This window comes from Castor canadensis, chromosome 19 (genome assembly GCF_047511655.1).
Source record: "Castor canadensis chromosome 19, mCasCan1.hap1v2, whole genome shotgun sequence".
In the NCBI taxonomy this organism is placed as follows: domain Eukaryota; kingdom Metazoa; phylum Chordata; class Mammalia; order Rodentia; family Castoridae; genus Castor; species Castor canadensis.
The window spans coordinates 31,405,253-31,421,629 of NC_133404.1; the positions used below are offsets into that span (position 1 = coordinate 31,405,253).

The following is a 16,377-nucleotide window of genomic DNA, read 5'->3' on the forward strand; positions in this document are numbered from 1 at the left end:
AGGTGGCAAATTGTAATTGATCACATGAAAGAGACATGATGCCACAGAACTATAGAAGTTTCTGGAATGAGGAGTCTGTTGGTATTGCTAGGATTAGGGGGTATTGCTTGGCAAGAAGGTAGAGGTTGGGCTGGAGTAGAGGTCTGAGAGAAGATATCCACTGTCCACTTCCCCAGGACCTCTGGCCCTGTCTCCTGGTGCCAGGCTCAATAGTGGTGTCTGCACTTCATGTTCCTCTACCCTGCAGGGTTAGGGGCTCTGAATCTGTAGCAGCAGGCCCTGCATCACTCCAGAGCAGCACCCCCACCTTATAGAGTCTGCCATGAGTCACACCAGTCCCTTTGAAAGTTCCCAGATTTCCATACACAGTTTTCTTTTGCTCCTGGCCATTGCTTGCATGGGAGGCCATGCTCAAGGGCAGGTAGAAGGGAAAACAGAGTTTGAAAAAGAAACACAACAAGGGGATTGGACTATGAGCACATGATAAAAGCGAGAACACACAAGGGAGGGGTGAGGATAGGTAAGACACCTAAAAAACTAGCTAGCATTTGTTGCCCTTAACGCCGAGAAACTAAAGCAGATACCTTAAAGCAACTGAGGCCAATAGGAAAAGGGGACCAGGAACTAGAGAAAAGGTTAGATCAAAAAGAATTAACCTAGAAGGTAACACCCACACACAGGAAATCAATGTGAGTCAATGCCCTGTATAGCTATCCTTATCTCAACCAGCAAAACCCCTTGTTCCTTCCTATTATTGCTTATACTCTCTCTACAACAAAATTAGAGATAAGGGCAAAATAGTTTCTGCTGGGTATTGAGGGGGGGGAGCGGGAGGGGGTGGAGTGGGTGGTAAGGGAGGGGGTGGGGGCAGGGGGGAGAAATGAACCAAGCCTTGTATGCACATATGAATAATAAAAGAAAAATGAAAAAAAAAAAAAAAAAAAAAAAGAAAGAGAACTACTCTACTCACCTGCACACCCATGCTTATTGGAACATAGCTATGGAAACAGCCAAGATGCCTCACTACTGATGAATGGGTTAAGCAAATGTGGTATTTATACACAATGGAATTTCACTCAGCCACAAATAAGAATGAAATTTTGTCATTCGCAAGTAAATGGATGGAACTGGAGAACATCATCTTAAGTGAAGTTAGCCAGGTTCAAAGGGCCAAAAGCTAAATGTTTTCTCTCATATGTGCAATATAGACCTAATACAAATACAGCGATATTATGAAAAACAGGTCACATTAAGGGGAGGTCACAAATGAGAGGGGGAGGGTAAAAGAAGGAAGTTAAGAAGGGATTGAATATGGTTGATGTACAAGAATGAATATAGAATTTGTAAACCGGTTGAAACCACCATAAGAAAGGGACTAAGGTAAAAAGAAAAATAGAGGGGATGAACCAAGTCAGGCTATAATACATATGTACATGGAAGTGCCACAAGGAAACTCCCTGTGTAGCCATCTTAACCAAAAATGTCATTTTTCTCTTCTTTTCTTATACAAAATTGTAGAACAGGAGGGAGGAACAGGTCATGTTGGGGTGGTGGTGGTGGTGGGAGGTGTGTGGAGGTGGTGGTGGTAGGAGGTTGGGGGGGTTGGTACCAGTGGGAGGGGGAGGATGTGGGGAAAGGGTGAAGGAGGGTGGATATGGTGCAAATACTGTGCACACATGTATGTAAATGGAAAAATGATATCTCTTGTAACTATTCCAGGAATGGGAGGGAGGAAGAATGGAAGGAGAATGGTGGAGGGGGTGAATTCAAGTATGATATATTTTATATATTGTAAGAACTTTTGTAAATGCCACAATGTACCCCCACCCAGCACAACAATAAAAAAAAGAAAAAGAAAAAAAAAAAAAGATGCCTAGTGAGGCTGGGCTGGGACTGGGGCTGGAGGCAGGGTTCCTGTCTCTGGATCTTCAGTGCTTACAGTGTCCTGCTCATGAGTGGAAGGAAGGCAGGTAGGAGCAGGGAGCAACCCATTCATCTCCAGAGGCACCAAGGTCCCTGTAAGGATGCTGTGGGCTTGCCTGGCAGGCAGGAACCTGGGTGGGAGAAGCAGAGAGAAGGAGAGGATGTCAGGGTGAATGGAAGGTGAGGGTGAGGAAGGCTTTGGCTTGGCTTGGTGCTGGTGCCAACCGTGCTTAGTAATTTAGGAGGAAAAGCACAGGGTGAGACCAACCTGAGCTCCTGCCTGAAAGGCTGAGACAACAATGGCAAGGAGAAGGAAGGTTCCCCCGTGGGAGAGAGTGGTCTGGCCCTGGATCTTCTCCCACTGGGACCTGGGCTGTAGGTACCTTTAAAGGTAGGGTGCAAAACTTCAAGATTGTTCACAAGTCACAATGGCCAGCACTGCTAAATGCTCCTGTGTTCTCTGCACAGGAGAGTTGTGGGACACAGGTGGCCCAGGCTAAGAAATAGCAAGCAGAACAGTTCGGAAGCTGAGACTGAGGTTATAGTGTAAGCAGTTGGGGTTACACGTTGACTTCCCTGATTAGAACATCTGTCTCTCCAGCCAGCTTCCAGGATGTTTTGTGACCACGCATGACATTCACCCTTCAAATTGCTGCTCGTTTATTTACAGTTTCTGGTGATTGCATGTCAACGTGAAAAACAAGCAGGGAGCTGAAAAATGGTGATTTTTTTTTTTCCTGGAAAAAAATATGCCCATAATAGCCTGTAGGGACAATGAACTGCAAGGTAAACATTCAGAGAAACCAGAGCTGCCGTGTAGCTTGCCTTCTGAGGGGCTGTCATGGGCCAAGTGTGATTGCAACACTGAGGGCCTGTGACCAGACCCTCTCTGGGCTATATTTGGGGCAGGTGGTGGGACTGGAGGGATAGGAAGGTGGAGGGTAAGCTGTGTACCTGAAGGGCCTTGGAGAACTTCCTCAGAACCAGAGAGCCCTTTTGGGGTGCCCTTCACTCATCCCTGTACAGGCTGCCCAGTTTTGGGGGATAGACCAAGGATGGAGGCCAGAAGCAGAGGGGCTGTGGATTTTTGCCTCCCATTAAAGGACCTGCCAGAGCAGCTCCTGGTTCCCTGCTGTGGGCCTTGAAGGGAAGCAGGTGGGATGGATGGAGTTCACCCCACCTCTCTCTGGCAAAGTGAGCCTGTCATCTCATAAAGACAAGCTGCTATGGGAGGGCACAGGACAGGCTTGCCCACTTAGTGGCCTCTGATTTTCAGCACGCAGAGAAGTGCAATTTTTCTGGCTTTGATGTATGAAGCGCCACAGACTCACAGATGTAGAGGATGCACAGCAAGGGTTTCCCTCCCCATTTCAGGGCCCTCTTGGTTAGCAGGCATCCTGTTGTCCTCCCGTGATCCTGGGGGCTTTCCATTTTAGTCCATGCACTCTTTCAAAGGGAAAAGTCAGCTCAGAGCATGTCAAATCATCCCATCTTCCGCCTTGGGGAGTCCCACAGTTTCTGTTTAAAAGAACTCCGGCCAGAAACTCAACTTCCATTCAAATAACCCTCTTCTTAGGACAGCTGAGGTGCCCTTGTGACCATGGATGCTTAGCCAGTGTCTTCAGTCGGGCAACCCCCAGAGTTTTGTTTTTGTGGGGCTACAGAGGGAATAAATTGGGGAGCTGTTTTGCAATGACAGTGGTATATATTGGGAACATGTTGGCAACAGTGTAGGATTCCCTTCTTTATTCCTTGTTAATCTATGGTACTTTTTGAGAATTGGATTTTAACATAGGGGAGTAAGATTCCTTATGGTATTTGGAAATACCTTACCTCTGCCCTTCAGGATTCATGCCTTTGGAAAACAGGGACTCTCTAAGGAAAATATTTCAGTGTCAAGGATGAAGGCCTTGTCCTGGAGGGCAGGAGTGAGGTTGCTTCCTGGAGGCATATGGTAGGCAGCGGCTGTTTGTCTGCACCTCATGATTGCTTCCCCCAAGCATGAGAAACTTTGTACCTTATTTCCACCTGGTGACTTAAAGACACCTTTTCTAGATGGATGGACTTTGTTTTGTGCCCTCCCTCAACATCCTGCAGTTTAGCAGAACCCCAGGATCCAGGCACTCTCCATTCCTTGCTCCATCTTCCTGTAGTTAAAATCTGGACTCAGGAAAACAAAAGAGGCCTGAGCAACACAAAGAAGCTGATGCAAATGTACTGTCGACCAGATGTTTCCTTCTGCATGGCAAAGAGGCACCCAAGTTCACGGACATCTGGGGAAGTGTTTTCCTTTAAGAAAGACATCTGCAAGGAAATGGTAGCCTGAGTAATGCGATGTGACAGTTGCTATGTCAACTAGCGTATTTTTCCCCTCCCCTTAAATTATTGACCGGCTCAGTCAATGTTGCATAAAAGTCGTGCAATGCCTTGGAATGTGTTTATGTGCTGGCCTCTGCCAGAACTTCTCGGCACTTTTTCCCTACATGTATTTTGCTTTTGGGGAGATGGTGCCTGTCACTTTGGTTTAACGGTGCTCTCTTTTTGTGGAACAACATATTTCTTAGATTTGTAACGGAACAGTGGTGGCCTAGACTCTAGGGGAGCGATAGAGAAATAAGGGTGTGTGTGGGGGGCAAGCCCCTTCAGCTGTGATGAAGAAAAATGCAGACCCTGGGCAGGACACGAGCAATTTGCAGTTAGCTTGGGGAGGTAAGATGTGCACACATGTGAGTGTGTGTGTGTACTTGTGCGCTTGTCCTTCCCTGGTTTTTATGAGGGAGGCTCAGGGCATGGGATCTTTCTCTTTTCTCAGCTCTGGGCTGTGTATCCAGCTGTCTGCTGGCCACCCTCTCCTTGCTGCTTCTTATAGGCATGTCTGCCTCCTGTGGTCCTCTGGTCCTCCTGGTTAAGGGACTCGTATCCTTCTGCTCAAACCTGAGAGTGGCTGCCCTCCCTGCTCCTGGCTTCCTCCTGCCTGGGCCCATACAGTTCCCAGCGGGGTCTTTCTGTGCTCCTCACGACAGGACCACTGCAGTTCCTCTGTGACTTTGTCAACCTTAGCCTCCCACTGTCTTCCCTGTCTCTGGCCTCACCCTCAACCTAATCCATTGTCCACACTCAGATAGAGTGGCACTATTGTTTTTTTTAAGATAATTTTTTAAGACCAGTTTCAGGGTTCATGGTTTTAGGTTCAGGAGGGCAGAGATTTCCCATGTACCCCCTGCCTGCACTCATACACAGCCACCCCCGTTATCAGTATTCACACCGTGGTGGGACATTTGTTACCCACGACGTGTCATAGTTCATGTCTGGATTAAATTAACTCTTGGTGTTGTAAATGCTATGATTTGGGCAATTATGTAATGCTACACATCTACCTTTACAATACACAGAATATGATGATCCTTCTTTCAATTTTTTTGGGTTGGGAATTGAACCCAGGGTCTCCTGCATGTTAAGCATGCACTCGACCACTGAGTTATACTCCCAGCCCTAAAATATCATTTTTTTTTTTTATTGCAAGGATAAACCAATTGTTGTCTTTCTAAAACACCACTCTAATTATACCTCTTAACTTGCTTGGACTTTTTGAGTGACTTGTTATAGTGCCTGATACCTTGACTTGCTGGTCTCTGGAGCGATTCTATGGCCAAAGCCTGGTCCCCTGGTTGGCCATCATCTGTCCATCCCAGGTCTTGAAACTGTCCCCAACCCTCCCAGATAGCCCTTGAGAAGGTTCCTGATTGCTGCTCATGTTTTGAGGCACTTTTCCTGGGATATGGTCAGGACCAGGCAGCCTGTCATCACTAGGCTGGACTGCATCTTCTGTTTTGGGTCCCTGATGCTAAATTCAGTGCCTGGGACTGAGTGTTTGCTGAATAAGTGGCTGATGCCTCTGCCATCCCCATAGCACAGGAGAGACCTTAGCTGTGCTTAGGTTTTACCTTCCCAGACTCTGTACTGTTGTCTCTGTCCATTCTTCACTTGGAGCACAGTACTCAGAACAGGGCCTTTGGAGCTAGTGAGACCCACCCAGTTCATATCCATTCTCATCATTGTCGTTCATATGCACATGACTTTGAGCAGCTTTCTTAGCCCCTCTGAGTGTTACCTGGGAAATGAAATGAGCTTGGTGACCATTCCATGAGGTAGTAAGCTCAGCACTACCCTGGACACTTGGTGATTACATGGACCTGTTATTGTGCTGTGTGTTACCATTTTAAAGCAGCAGTTGGGTCATGTTCTGTTCTGCCTCTGAGGCACAGTGGTTGTCAGTCATCAACAGGGCATGGTACATCCCCAACTAGCCTTGCTCCTCCCTGTGGCCTTGGCTCTGACATGTTGTGACAAACATCCTTGCTCTCTTGTGTCTCTGTTGCTTCTCCAACCTGTGGTGGCCTTCTCCCCTGATTGCCACCTGACTTGTTCTTCTGACCTTGCTCAGGGATTCTGACCTGGCAGACTTTGAAGGTCCCCTGATCAGAATGAGCTGCTTCTCCTCCCTGCTCTCCTGCTGCACACAGCCCAGCTCTGCTTGGATTTATTATGTTTCATGTCCCTGGTCCTCTGTCTTCTTCTAAGCTCAAAGTTTCCTAAGCCACAGTCCAAATTTAATTCCTTGAGTCTGTGTAACATGTGCTTTGCACATAATTTGCTGTTTGGTGTGTGAGCTGTATGGGGAGCACATGCTGCAGAATCATGACCTCTGATGGGTCTTTGTGCCACTTTGGTGCCTTCTGCCTTTCTCTGTGCAGGGGCAGATGAGGAGGGGTAGCAAATGCCTTAGGTGCCACCTTTCCCTGCTGGACGCTGCTAATTCATCACGGTGCTCCTCCTTGCTGAGTTCAGTTGAGGCCTCAATGTGTCTTGGTGCAGTGCTCCTAGCTGTCCCAGCCCATCCATCCAAGGTGATGACAGGTGGCAACCAGTTCTCCTCAATCTGTCCTGTGGAAAAAGTCATGCTAACTTTTCCCAAATGATTCAAAATAAATAAACAAGGTAAACAAGGGTTTAGCTTCTTTAGAAAATCTTAGGCAGGATAAAAATCTTGTTGGAAGGTCTCTGGTGGGTTAAGGTGATTGTCTTAATCAGTCTCTGTGTGCCCTGAGAAAAACAGGGGGTGCTGTTGTTAGTTTTTTTTTCCCTGTTTGCTTCCTTATGGGAAAATGTGGTGTGAGAAGCACCTGTATACAGGATGGAGTGGACAGGGTGGTAGATGTTAGGCCTTGACAGACAGACAGACATTTCTGGGCAAACTGGAGCAGAAAGATCTTTAAGACAGAGAGAGAGAGAGAGAAAAAGAGAGAGAGAGAGAGAGAGAGAGAGAGAGAGAGAGAGAGAGAGAGAGAGAGAGAGAGAAAGCCATCAAGGGAGCCATGGCCTCTTGAAAGGACTTTCCATTGTCTCACTGACAATGCAAAGAGCAAAGACTTTTCATACTGCTTTGCAATCCCAGAGAGATGCTTTAAGCAAGTGGAGGAAGTTTCTAGAAACCACTGGAAATCTTCCAACACCTTAGGAACAGCAGTTTGGTGAGGTAAACTCTTGCACTGAACCTGTCTTAGAGCCAGGGGAGAGGAGTTGTGGCCTCCATTTTGACAGGTGGCTGAACCAAGGCTCAGGAAGGGAATGGATTCAGGACACACAGCTCCTGATTGGAGAAACCAGAGTTTGAGCCCTGCCTGGCCCTGAAGTCTGAATTCCTTTTCTTATGCCAGGTGGTGTTTTCATCTTGCCCTCCATAGTGCTGAATTTCCTGGGAGATTTGTGAGTGACTGAAGCTTAGATTTTGTTGAACTGGTGTTGGCAGGTATTTCTTCTTTTCTTCTCTGGCTGCTTGGGCTGTCCCTAACTGTGGCCTTGGAATTGTAGGGCTTTGTGTCTCTGCTCATGGGTTGCCCTGTCTGCAGTGCATCACCCTTTGTCTCTGCCTGCTGAAACCTTGCCTGGTAATCCAGGGCTAGTGGAGCTCTCAGGGGATACTTACCCAATTTTCCTGGGCGCCCTCTGCTAGATCCTTCTCCCAGCCATTCCAGGACCTGTCATGCCCTGCCCCATATTGTTAGCTCTCTCTTCCTCTGCAGACATCAACCCTCTGGGGCCAGGATGAAAGTTTTTTCATCAGTCCCTGGGGTCCAGGGCAGAACTGACCCAAGGCAAGTTGAATTCAGTTGATCTTGCTGAACCTCGGGTGAATGTGGGCCACTGGGAGTTTGCTTAGGGACTTTGCTGTCTTAACTTGTTTGCAAAACCTTGGCGTGTCATAGAAGAAAATCCATTAGTGACATCTTCCTTGTGTTCCATGTCACCTGTCACTCAGAGGGAGAGAGAAATTAAATTGGCTGGTTCATCACCACGTCCACTTGAGGGCTCTCATGGCAGCTCAGCCTGCTGCTGTGTCTAGTCTTTTCCCAGCCTGGGTAGAGGGCATGCTGATTTGGATGCAGTTTTTCTTTTTTTAAAAACACAGAGATGGTGGTTTCCATTTTTTAACCCTGGGAGCCGGCTAGCTCCAAGATCTCAGCAGGTATGCCTGAGGCTGGCTCTGTGGCACCTGTCAGTCCCCTGGATCCATCACTTACCTTTGCTGCATTGGGGACAGCCTCTGCACAGGGAACTTTGCTTCCATCTCACTTTCCTGCTTCTCTGAGAGAGGCATCTTATACTCCACTGATCCAAAGCTGCTGCTTCCTGGTTTTTAAGAGTTAGTTTTGAGGATGGTTTATTTTAGACTGTTAAATCTGATTGTACTTCACTTTCATTGTTATGTATACTTAACAGTGTCAAAAAAAAATGCAGTTCAATCTATTTTGTAACAACTAGTGTGACTAATTAATGCTTTGCCGTGCACTGTGAAACTTGCAAGGTACCACATAACATGTTTTCTGTTTGAAACTGTATTAGTAAATTGAACATCTGTATGACAGGAGCATAATCTATTAGTAAACCAGACATCTTTGTTGGTTCACCTTGTTAAGCAGGAAACGAATCCTTCTGGCTTTATAAAACTCCTGTAAGTTCTACTAGGTGCCATTTGGAAGTGAATTACATTGAATTAATGAAGGTAGATGTCAAGTGTTTAATGGGCCCTTCTTTCTCAGCCAGCTGTATGAATTTTGGAACCACTGTCAAAGATGATAATTCATCATTGATAGGAAGATGACAGAGCAGGCTAGATGCTGTTGGTCTTTGGAGGGGGAGAGGCTGACTATGCAGCACAGTTGAATACCTGGCTCTTGCCTTGTAGCCTGGTCTTCATAGAGATTTCTACTAACTTTTCTCAAAAAGCAGAGCAGAGCAAGGCTGTGGCATTGAATCCTGGGTGGCACACAAAATTTGTATTCAAGTCTTCAACTTTGTGTTAAATGTTCAAGTGACTTTGACTTTGACTCCATGATGACATTTTCCTCTAAATCTTCGTCTGAAAAGGATTGCCTGGGAAGATGCACCTTTTAATTCTGTGGCTTCTGGAACAGGATCAGACACTGGGCTTGGGCAGCAGGTATAAAAATGATGATTAAAAAGGTATAAAAAGATACCAGAAAACAGCCAAAGGAACTTTGGTGTTTAAAGTGTAATTCTCAAACAAGGAAAGGAGGGTTGCTGAGTTGAGTGACAAGATGGGATTTTGCTTTGGAGTGGCTGCTCTGTGGGGATGGACTGGTGGGGGAGAATGAGGCATGGGGTCAGGTGAGGGCTGTCTCAATTGTCCATGGCAACAGGAGGCAGTGATGAGATGGAGGGGACAGGAAGGAGGATGAGGAAAGAACCAATTTCTTGATAGAGAGACACAAATCCTTCTGTTATCAGCCTTGTGTTGGCCATTTCAGACCTGACCCACATTGGAGCTTCCCAGCCACTTCAGGTGATGGATTTGGGCAACTCTGGTTAAGAATCTGGGCCTTTTTGATGATGTGCCCATGGTGTCTCCTTCTGAGCAGTAGGACTCACATCCAAACTTGGTTCAAGGGAAGCAGAATCAACAGGCCTTGAAGACCGTTAAGATGGGGTGGAGTGAGAGGAAGAGAAACTCCCTGTTCTCCTCCTGTAAATCTTTTAGCCTCAGAGCCTTATCCAAAGACACCCTCTCCTCCCCATGTGATTCACTTCATTGCTAAGATCAGGCCCCATTTCTAGTCTCTAGTGAGAGCACTGGATAGAGAGTCCAGAGTCTAGAGCTGGACCCACCTCTGCCTCTTCTAGCTGGTTGTCTTGGGCCACTGTGTCCTCCTCAGAACAATGCTGACAAGCATTTCCTTGTGAGACTGGAAGAAACTTGCATAATGGGCAGCTCTGAGCCCAGTGCCATGGCTATGCTCCGTGAACAGGAATGAAGTCAGCTCATTCAGTGCTCTCAGATTGCCCCGGATTTCACTAAATGTGACAGAGCACTTGCTTAGCATGTGTGAGGTTCAGAGTCTGACCCTAGCACCTCAAAACAAGCAAAATAATAAAAATATCACCTGCTTTCCAGAAAACCTCTTTTCTTTGCATCTTGTGGGTGGCTCCATACTGTTAAAACTGCTCCCCCAGGTGACTGGTTTCCTGTGTGGAGCTCATCATTTTCTCTTGGTTTTCTCTTCAGTTGTGGCTGTTTACTTAAAGGAATCCTGGTGGTCCACAGAAGATGTCCTAAGAACTTCTGATCCTACCAGGGAAGGTCTCGTGAAGGTGAGATGATGCAATTTTAAATGAACATTTGCAAACCAGGTTTTCAGTCACTGCACTTACTACCATGTGAATGACTACCCGCATGGGCATGTCCCTTCCTTAAGGCTACCCACCCCTCTCCTGCAGAGAATCACAGCCCGGCAGACATTTCTTATTTCATGGTTCTGGAGGCTGGAAGTCTAAAGTCAAGGAGTCCCCAGTTGTTTTTGTCATGGGCTGTAGGCAGGATCTGTTCTAGGCTGTCTCCCAGTTCCTGGCAACCTCAGATATTCCTTGGCTTAAAGGTGTTTAGGTGTCTGCACGTGACTTTCTCTCTGTCTCTCCTGAAATTCCCTTCTCCCCTTTTTTAAAGGACATCAGCTATATTGGATTAGGCAGTACCTTAAAACCCTTATCTTGGCTTGATCACCTGTAAAAGTCCCACTTTTAAAAATTATCATATTGTTGTGTTGGGGGCACAACAAAACAAAAGTTCTTACAATTATCCTAGCTGAATTCACCCCTCCATCATTCTCCTTTATCCCCTCCTCCCCCTGTTCCTAGAACAGTTTCATCAGGTCTCTTTTCTCCATTTTCATACATGAGTTTGTAATATTTCTACCATATTCGCCTCCTACACCCTTTCCTTATATCCCCCCCCCACTGATACCAACCCCCAGACAAGACCTGTTTACCTTCCTGATCTCTGTTTTAGAACAAAAAAATTTTTTTGTTTGTTTAAGATAGCTATACACGGAGTTTCATTGTGACATTTTCATGTATATATGTATTATAATGCAAATTGGTTCACCCCTCTCTAATTTTCTCCTTTCTGCCATAGTCTCCTTATGGTGATTTCAGCAGGTTTACAAATTCTATATTCATTCTTGTATAAGAAGTAAATCAACCATATTCACCTTCTTAACTTCCTTCTTTTACCCTCCCTCTCTCATTAGTGACCTCCCCTTAGAGTGACCTCCCTTTAGTATGACCTGTTTTTCATAATATTGCTTGTATTTGTACAGGTCTATATTCCACATATGAAAGAAAACATGTGACCTTTAGCCAAAAGCCCCATTTTCTAAATAAGGTCCCATTCAGAGGTTCTGGGGGTTAGGGTTTATGTATTTTTTTGGGGTACACAATTCAACCCCCAACAGCCAGTCAGGAAGGAAAAACATAACTTGTTCTACTCAGCCCTGGTCAGTCTTATTTACTTACTTTCCCAAGTGGCCTCTTGCTCTTAGTTTGGAAACTTTAACTCTGTTTGTCTCTCTGTGGCATGGCAACATTCTGCTTAAGAGCGAGGAGTGGTGGCTCACTCCTGTAATTCCAGCTACTTGGGAGGTGGAGATAGGAGAATCAGGGTTTGAGGCTAGCCCAGGAAAAAGTTATCCAGACTATTTCAAAGACAAGCTGAGTATGGTGGCTTAGTTACTTAAGAGGCAGAGATAGAAGGATTGGGTCTGGGACTGGCCAGGGCAACAACACGAAACCTTATCTGAAAAATAACTAAAGCAAAAAGGGGCATAGTTCGAGAGGTAGAGCACCTGCCTCACCGATTTGAGGCTCTGACTTCAATTTCTGTTACAACAAAAATAAAAGAACAAAGGAAGGAAGGAAGGGAGAAAGGAAGAAGGAAAGAGAAAGAGAAAGAAAGGAAAGAAGAAGGAAGAAAGAGAAAAAAAGGAAGGAAAGAAGAAAGAGAAAGGAAGAAAGAAGGTTAGTTTAGTTTGGTGTGGTTAGTCAACATTTATTGGCATCAGATTCAGAAATGTATCAGATTCTGTTCCATGCAGTACCTCAGACTCTTCCAGGACTTATGTAAGTTTAGAGTCTGCAAGGTATTTGGTTTGCACATGAAGACATTGAGACTGAGTCTAGTAAGTCACTTAGCTGGCCACAAACTTTGGTCTCTCAGAAGTCAGACCTGGCATCTTTGAAGCTCTGTGACTTTGTAGAGCAGTTGTAAATCAGTGACCTGGGATGATGGGGTTGAAGGAAGGTGCAGCAGCAGTTCCTTGGCTGAACTTCAGGGTGTAGGCTAAGGGGGAAATTAGTAACCATTCATGAGTTTGAGCCGAATGCCTCACGTCTGCCCGTTTTCCTTTGGTTGGTATACTTATCTTAATTTTGTGGGTGGGAAGAATTGCAGTCCTGAAATGGTTGTGTGGAAAGCCACTTCATCTACTTCTTGGAGTTCAGTAAACAACGAATGAATTACCAGCATTTTCTTAGGTTCATAATCCTGTTTCTTTTTCCTGCTGAACAATTAAAAAAAACAGTTCTATATTTTAAAACAATAGTTTTAAGATGTAACCCACATATTATAAAATTTACTTTTTAAAAGGTACAAGTCAGTGACTTAGTATAGTCACAAAGTTGTATATGGGCCACTGCTAACTCTAGAACATTTTCATCACTCCCAAAAGACATTCCATACCACTTAATAGTCACCCCTCTTCCCCTGATTCTCCAGCCCCTTATGGATCCGACTGTGGAATCATACACTGTGTTGTCTTTGTGCCCAGACTCTTTCACTTAGCATAGTTTTTACAAGGTTCAACCATGTTGTAACATGTATTAGGCCTTCATTCATATTTTTGGCAGAATCATAGTCCACTGTATGCTCACACTGCATTTGCCTTATCCACGCATCAGGTGGTGGGCATTTCTACTTTTTAGCTGTTATGAATACTACTTCTGTGAGCATTTGTGTACAAGTTTTGGTGAGGACATACATTTCCTTAGGTATATATCTAGGAGTTGACTTGCTGGTCATGTGGTAACTCTGTATTTCACATTTTGAGGAAGAGCAAGATTGTCTCCCATAAGAGCTGGACCATTTGATGTTCCTAGAAGCATATTGTCACCGACACTTACTACTGTCTGCATATTGTCACCAACACTTACTACTGTCTGCATATTGTCACCGACACTTACTACTGTCTGGCCTTTTCTTCTACCCTAGTAGGTGTAATATAGGACCTCACTGGTGTTTTGATTCGCATTTCCCTGATGGCTAAGGATAGCAAACATCTTTTCTTGGGCTCACTAGCCATTTGCATATTTCCTTTTTGGAAAAAATGCCTATTGAGATCTTTGGCCCACTTTTTAATTATTTGACTTTTTACCATTGGGCTGTAAGAGTTTTTCATATTTTCTGGGAGCAAGTCCCTTATCTATCACCACTTGTAGGAGTTGTCATTTTTTTTTTTGGTCTGATTTTAATTGACTTGATAGTTGTTATTTTGCAAAGGTTTTTCTTCCAGTAAATTGACAAGGGCTTGAAACTCAGCCAAGGAGCATGATGTGCCTAGTGTGTTGTTGGTCCAGCTCCTTCGTCATAGGTGGACCCAGTGGTCATGTGGTGACTGGCTGTTGTGAACACTAGGCAGAATCTGATTTGCTCTGTAAATGATGTTTCAGAATGAGAGTGGCTATTTCTTTGATTTATCAACTCTTACAAGTTTAGATGAGGACCTCTGTCCCCAAGTTTCTGGTGCTGTGAGCAGACAGAAAATGGCAAGTCATTTCCACCCAATGATCATGTTGGAAAGACCTGTCCTGCTCCCACTGCACATGGGGATAGGTGTTTTCTTCACTTGTAAAACTTTGTCTTTACTTTTTTGTTGTTTTTCTTATAATTACATTTTGTTTCTTACCCAGTTATTTTTCACAAATTACCAAAAAAGGCTTTCTTAATGTTCTTTCTGTTAACATAATTAGTGGTCCTAATGAGGGATTAGAACTGGGTCTTAGTTTTTTGTTTTCGGAAATGTTTCTAAGTCAAAATCAGATGTCAACCATCTTTTTCTTTTTTCTTTTTCCCCTATAATGAAATTCGAGAAATGAAGTACATTTTGCTCCTTTTTCTCTTGCCAGCTTTTGATGGGATATTTCCCTTCTGCCAGATGCAATCTGCTTTTCTCTTCTGGCTTCCCTCTGAACTGTTTGGTTTTATAACTCGAAAAATACAGCCTCCCACATCACACCGATCAGCTCCTGGGACCAGCCAGTTCTTCAAATCTGAACTTCATGTGGCTGCCACTGTGTGAGGTACCAAATGTGGCTGCTCAGAGCTGAGCTGGCTAGATTCTCACGAACTCTTCCTCATCTCGGATTTGGCTACAGATGAAGGTGAAATATTTTACATTCTGGGCCAAAATTAATAAGTTTATTGGCACTGAGCATTTGGTGTCATTTGCTAGGGTACCACAAACTGCCTCACTTTCATTATTGGAGAATTTGGAAAACAGACAAGTGTTTTAGAGATCACTTGAGTAATCCTCTTCATTGACTAGTAGAGGAAACTGAGGCCCAGAGTTGTGAGTGGCTGAAATTCTTCCAACAAATCCAAGCTGAGATCCACAACCACAAATGACAATGATGACAGCGATGATTTCAATATAAAATCAAGCATTAATGTTTGTCTCAAAGTTTTCCTTCCCTGAGATGTTCTGATGGATATGGATGGACGTGAGTAGGCGCCTGGCTGGGACTCAGGAGCCCTGCCTGGAGTTTCCAGCTTGCTTCTGACAGAGCCCTGGTCCAGCTGTCTTAAGTCCTCTCTGGGACAGGGCAGCAAATTTAATCATTTACCTTGTTTCAGTTGCAATTTCTTCACCCATAAACCAGGACTTCCCTGGCAGGTGAGACTTAAATGGTTCCATGAGGGTGGAAGTCACAGCCCAGCCGCTGGTGCAGCTGATCTGGTGGTGATGCATGTGCATTCTCTCTCTCTCTCTCTCTCTCTCTCTCCCTCTCCCTCTTCCTCTTCAACTTCTTCCCTCTTTTTCTCTCTCTCTCTCTCTTTCTCCCTCCCTCCTTCCCCCTCTTTCTCCCTCTCTCTCTTTCTCTCTGCAGGCCATCACATAGCAGCGTTTTAGAACTAAAATCCAATACAGCAACACAGTCAGTGCGTGAAGAGCTGGTTCCCTCTCCTGTGTCACCTTAGCAGTTGCTTGTGGTATCTGGAGGGCTACATTCAGGAGGACCCCGGGACCAGTACAGGCTTAGTAGCCAGTGAGCCACATCTGCCATGACCACAGGAATGGGAGACCTTGATTTCAGTCCCATATTTGCCTCCATGGCCTACATAAATGCAGAGGACTGTGACAGACAGGAGCATGCAGTCATTTTGATTGGTGAAAGAGAAAGCTTCCAACTCTGGGCCTGACTTGAACCACAAGCCAGTGTCCTTACTTATGTTGTCCTTGCTATGGACAAGCGACCTTATCCTTACAGCTTAGAATGGGTCAACCTTGAGTGCTAGTATTTCTCTGGGGATTGAGACTCCAGTGTGTGTTTGAAATCTGTCACAAGTGTATTGAATCTCAGTTGCTTTTGATGTGGAAATTGATCTTCCCAATTATTTCTCCGAGGGCCAGAATTCTGGGGCCAGGGCCCTGCTGTTGTTAGAAATGGCAGATGGGGTTTATTTCAGGACACATCCAGCGAATGTGCTGGAATGGCTTGCCCTGGCTACCCTCAAGGCAACTTCCTGTTTCTTTAGCCCATGATTGACGGTGCTCTGCAGACCTAACATTCCATGTCTGTGGCCCCGGGGATCCAGGAATGTCCCCTGGCACTGTTGCTGGCCATTGGAGACCACATGGTTGTGACAGGTCAAGGGTGTGACAACATCTGGGAGACACCCCAGTTCATACTTTGGCTCTTGAGCACAAAAAAGAATCTTAAGACAGTGGAGAACAGGCCTGGCCTTGATGTGCTGTCAATTCCAGATGCAAAATTTATCACATCCTATTTTCCTCTGTGGTCTCACTTGGTTGTTGTTATTCTTTC

The 16,377-nt window shown here is 45.3% G+C and overlaps 1 protein-coding gene across 5 annotated transcripts in view; it reads left to right on the plus strand.

Moving 5' to 3' along the window:
- Positions 1 to 16,377, plus strand: part of LOC141419290 (protein FAM169B-like) — a 97,551-nt gene that overhangs the window by 33,731 nt on the left and 47,443 nt on the right. For 4 of the 5 annotated variants that reach the window (XM_074062125.1, XM_074062124.1, XM_074062126.1 and 1 more), the window contains exon 4: positions 10,508 to 10,593. In XM_074062125.1, coding sequence (XP_073918226.1) covers positions 10,508 to 10,593 — 86 coding nt within the window. Of the gene's footprint in view, positions 1 to 3,912; positions 4,633 to 10,507; positions 10,594 to 16,377 lie in introns of those variants that run through there. The other variant, XM_074062127.1, reaches the window with a different exon arrangement.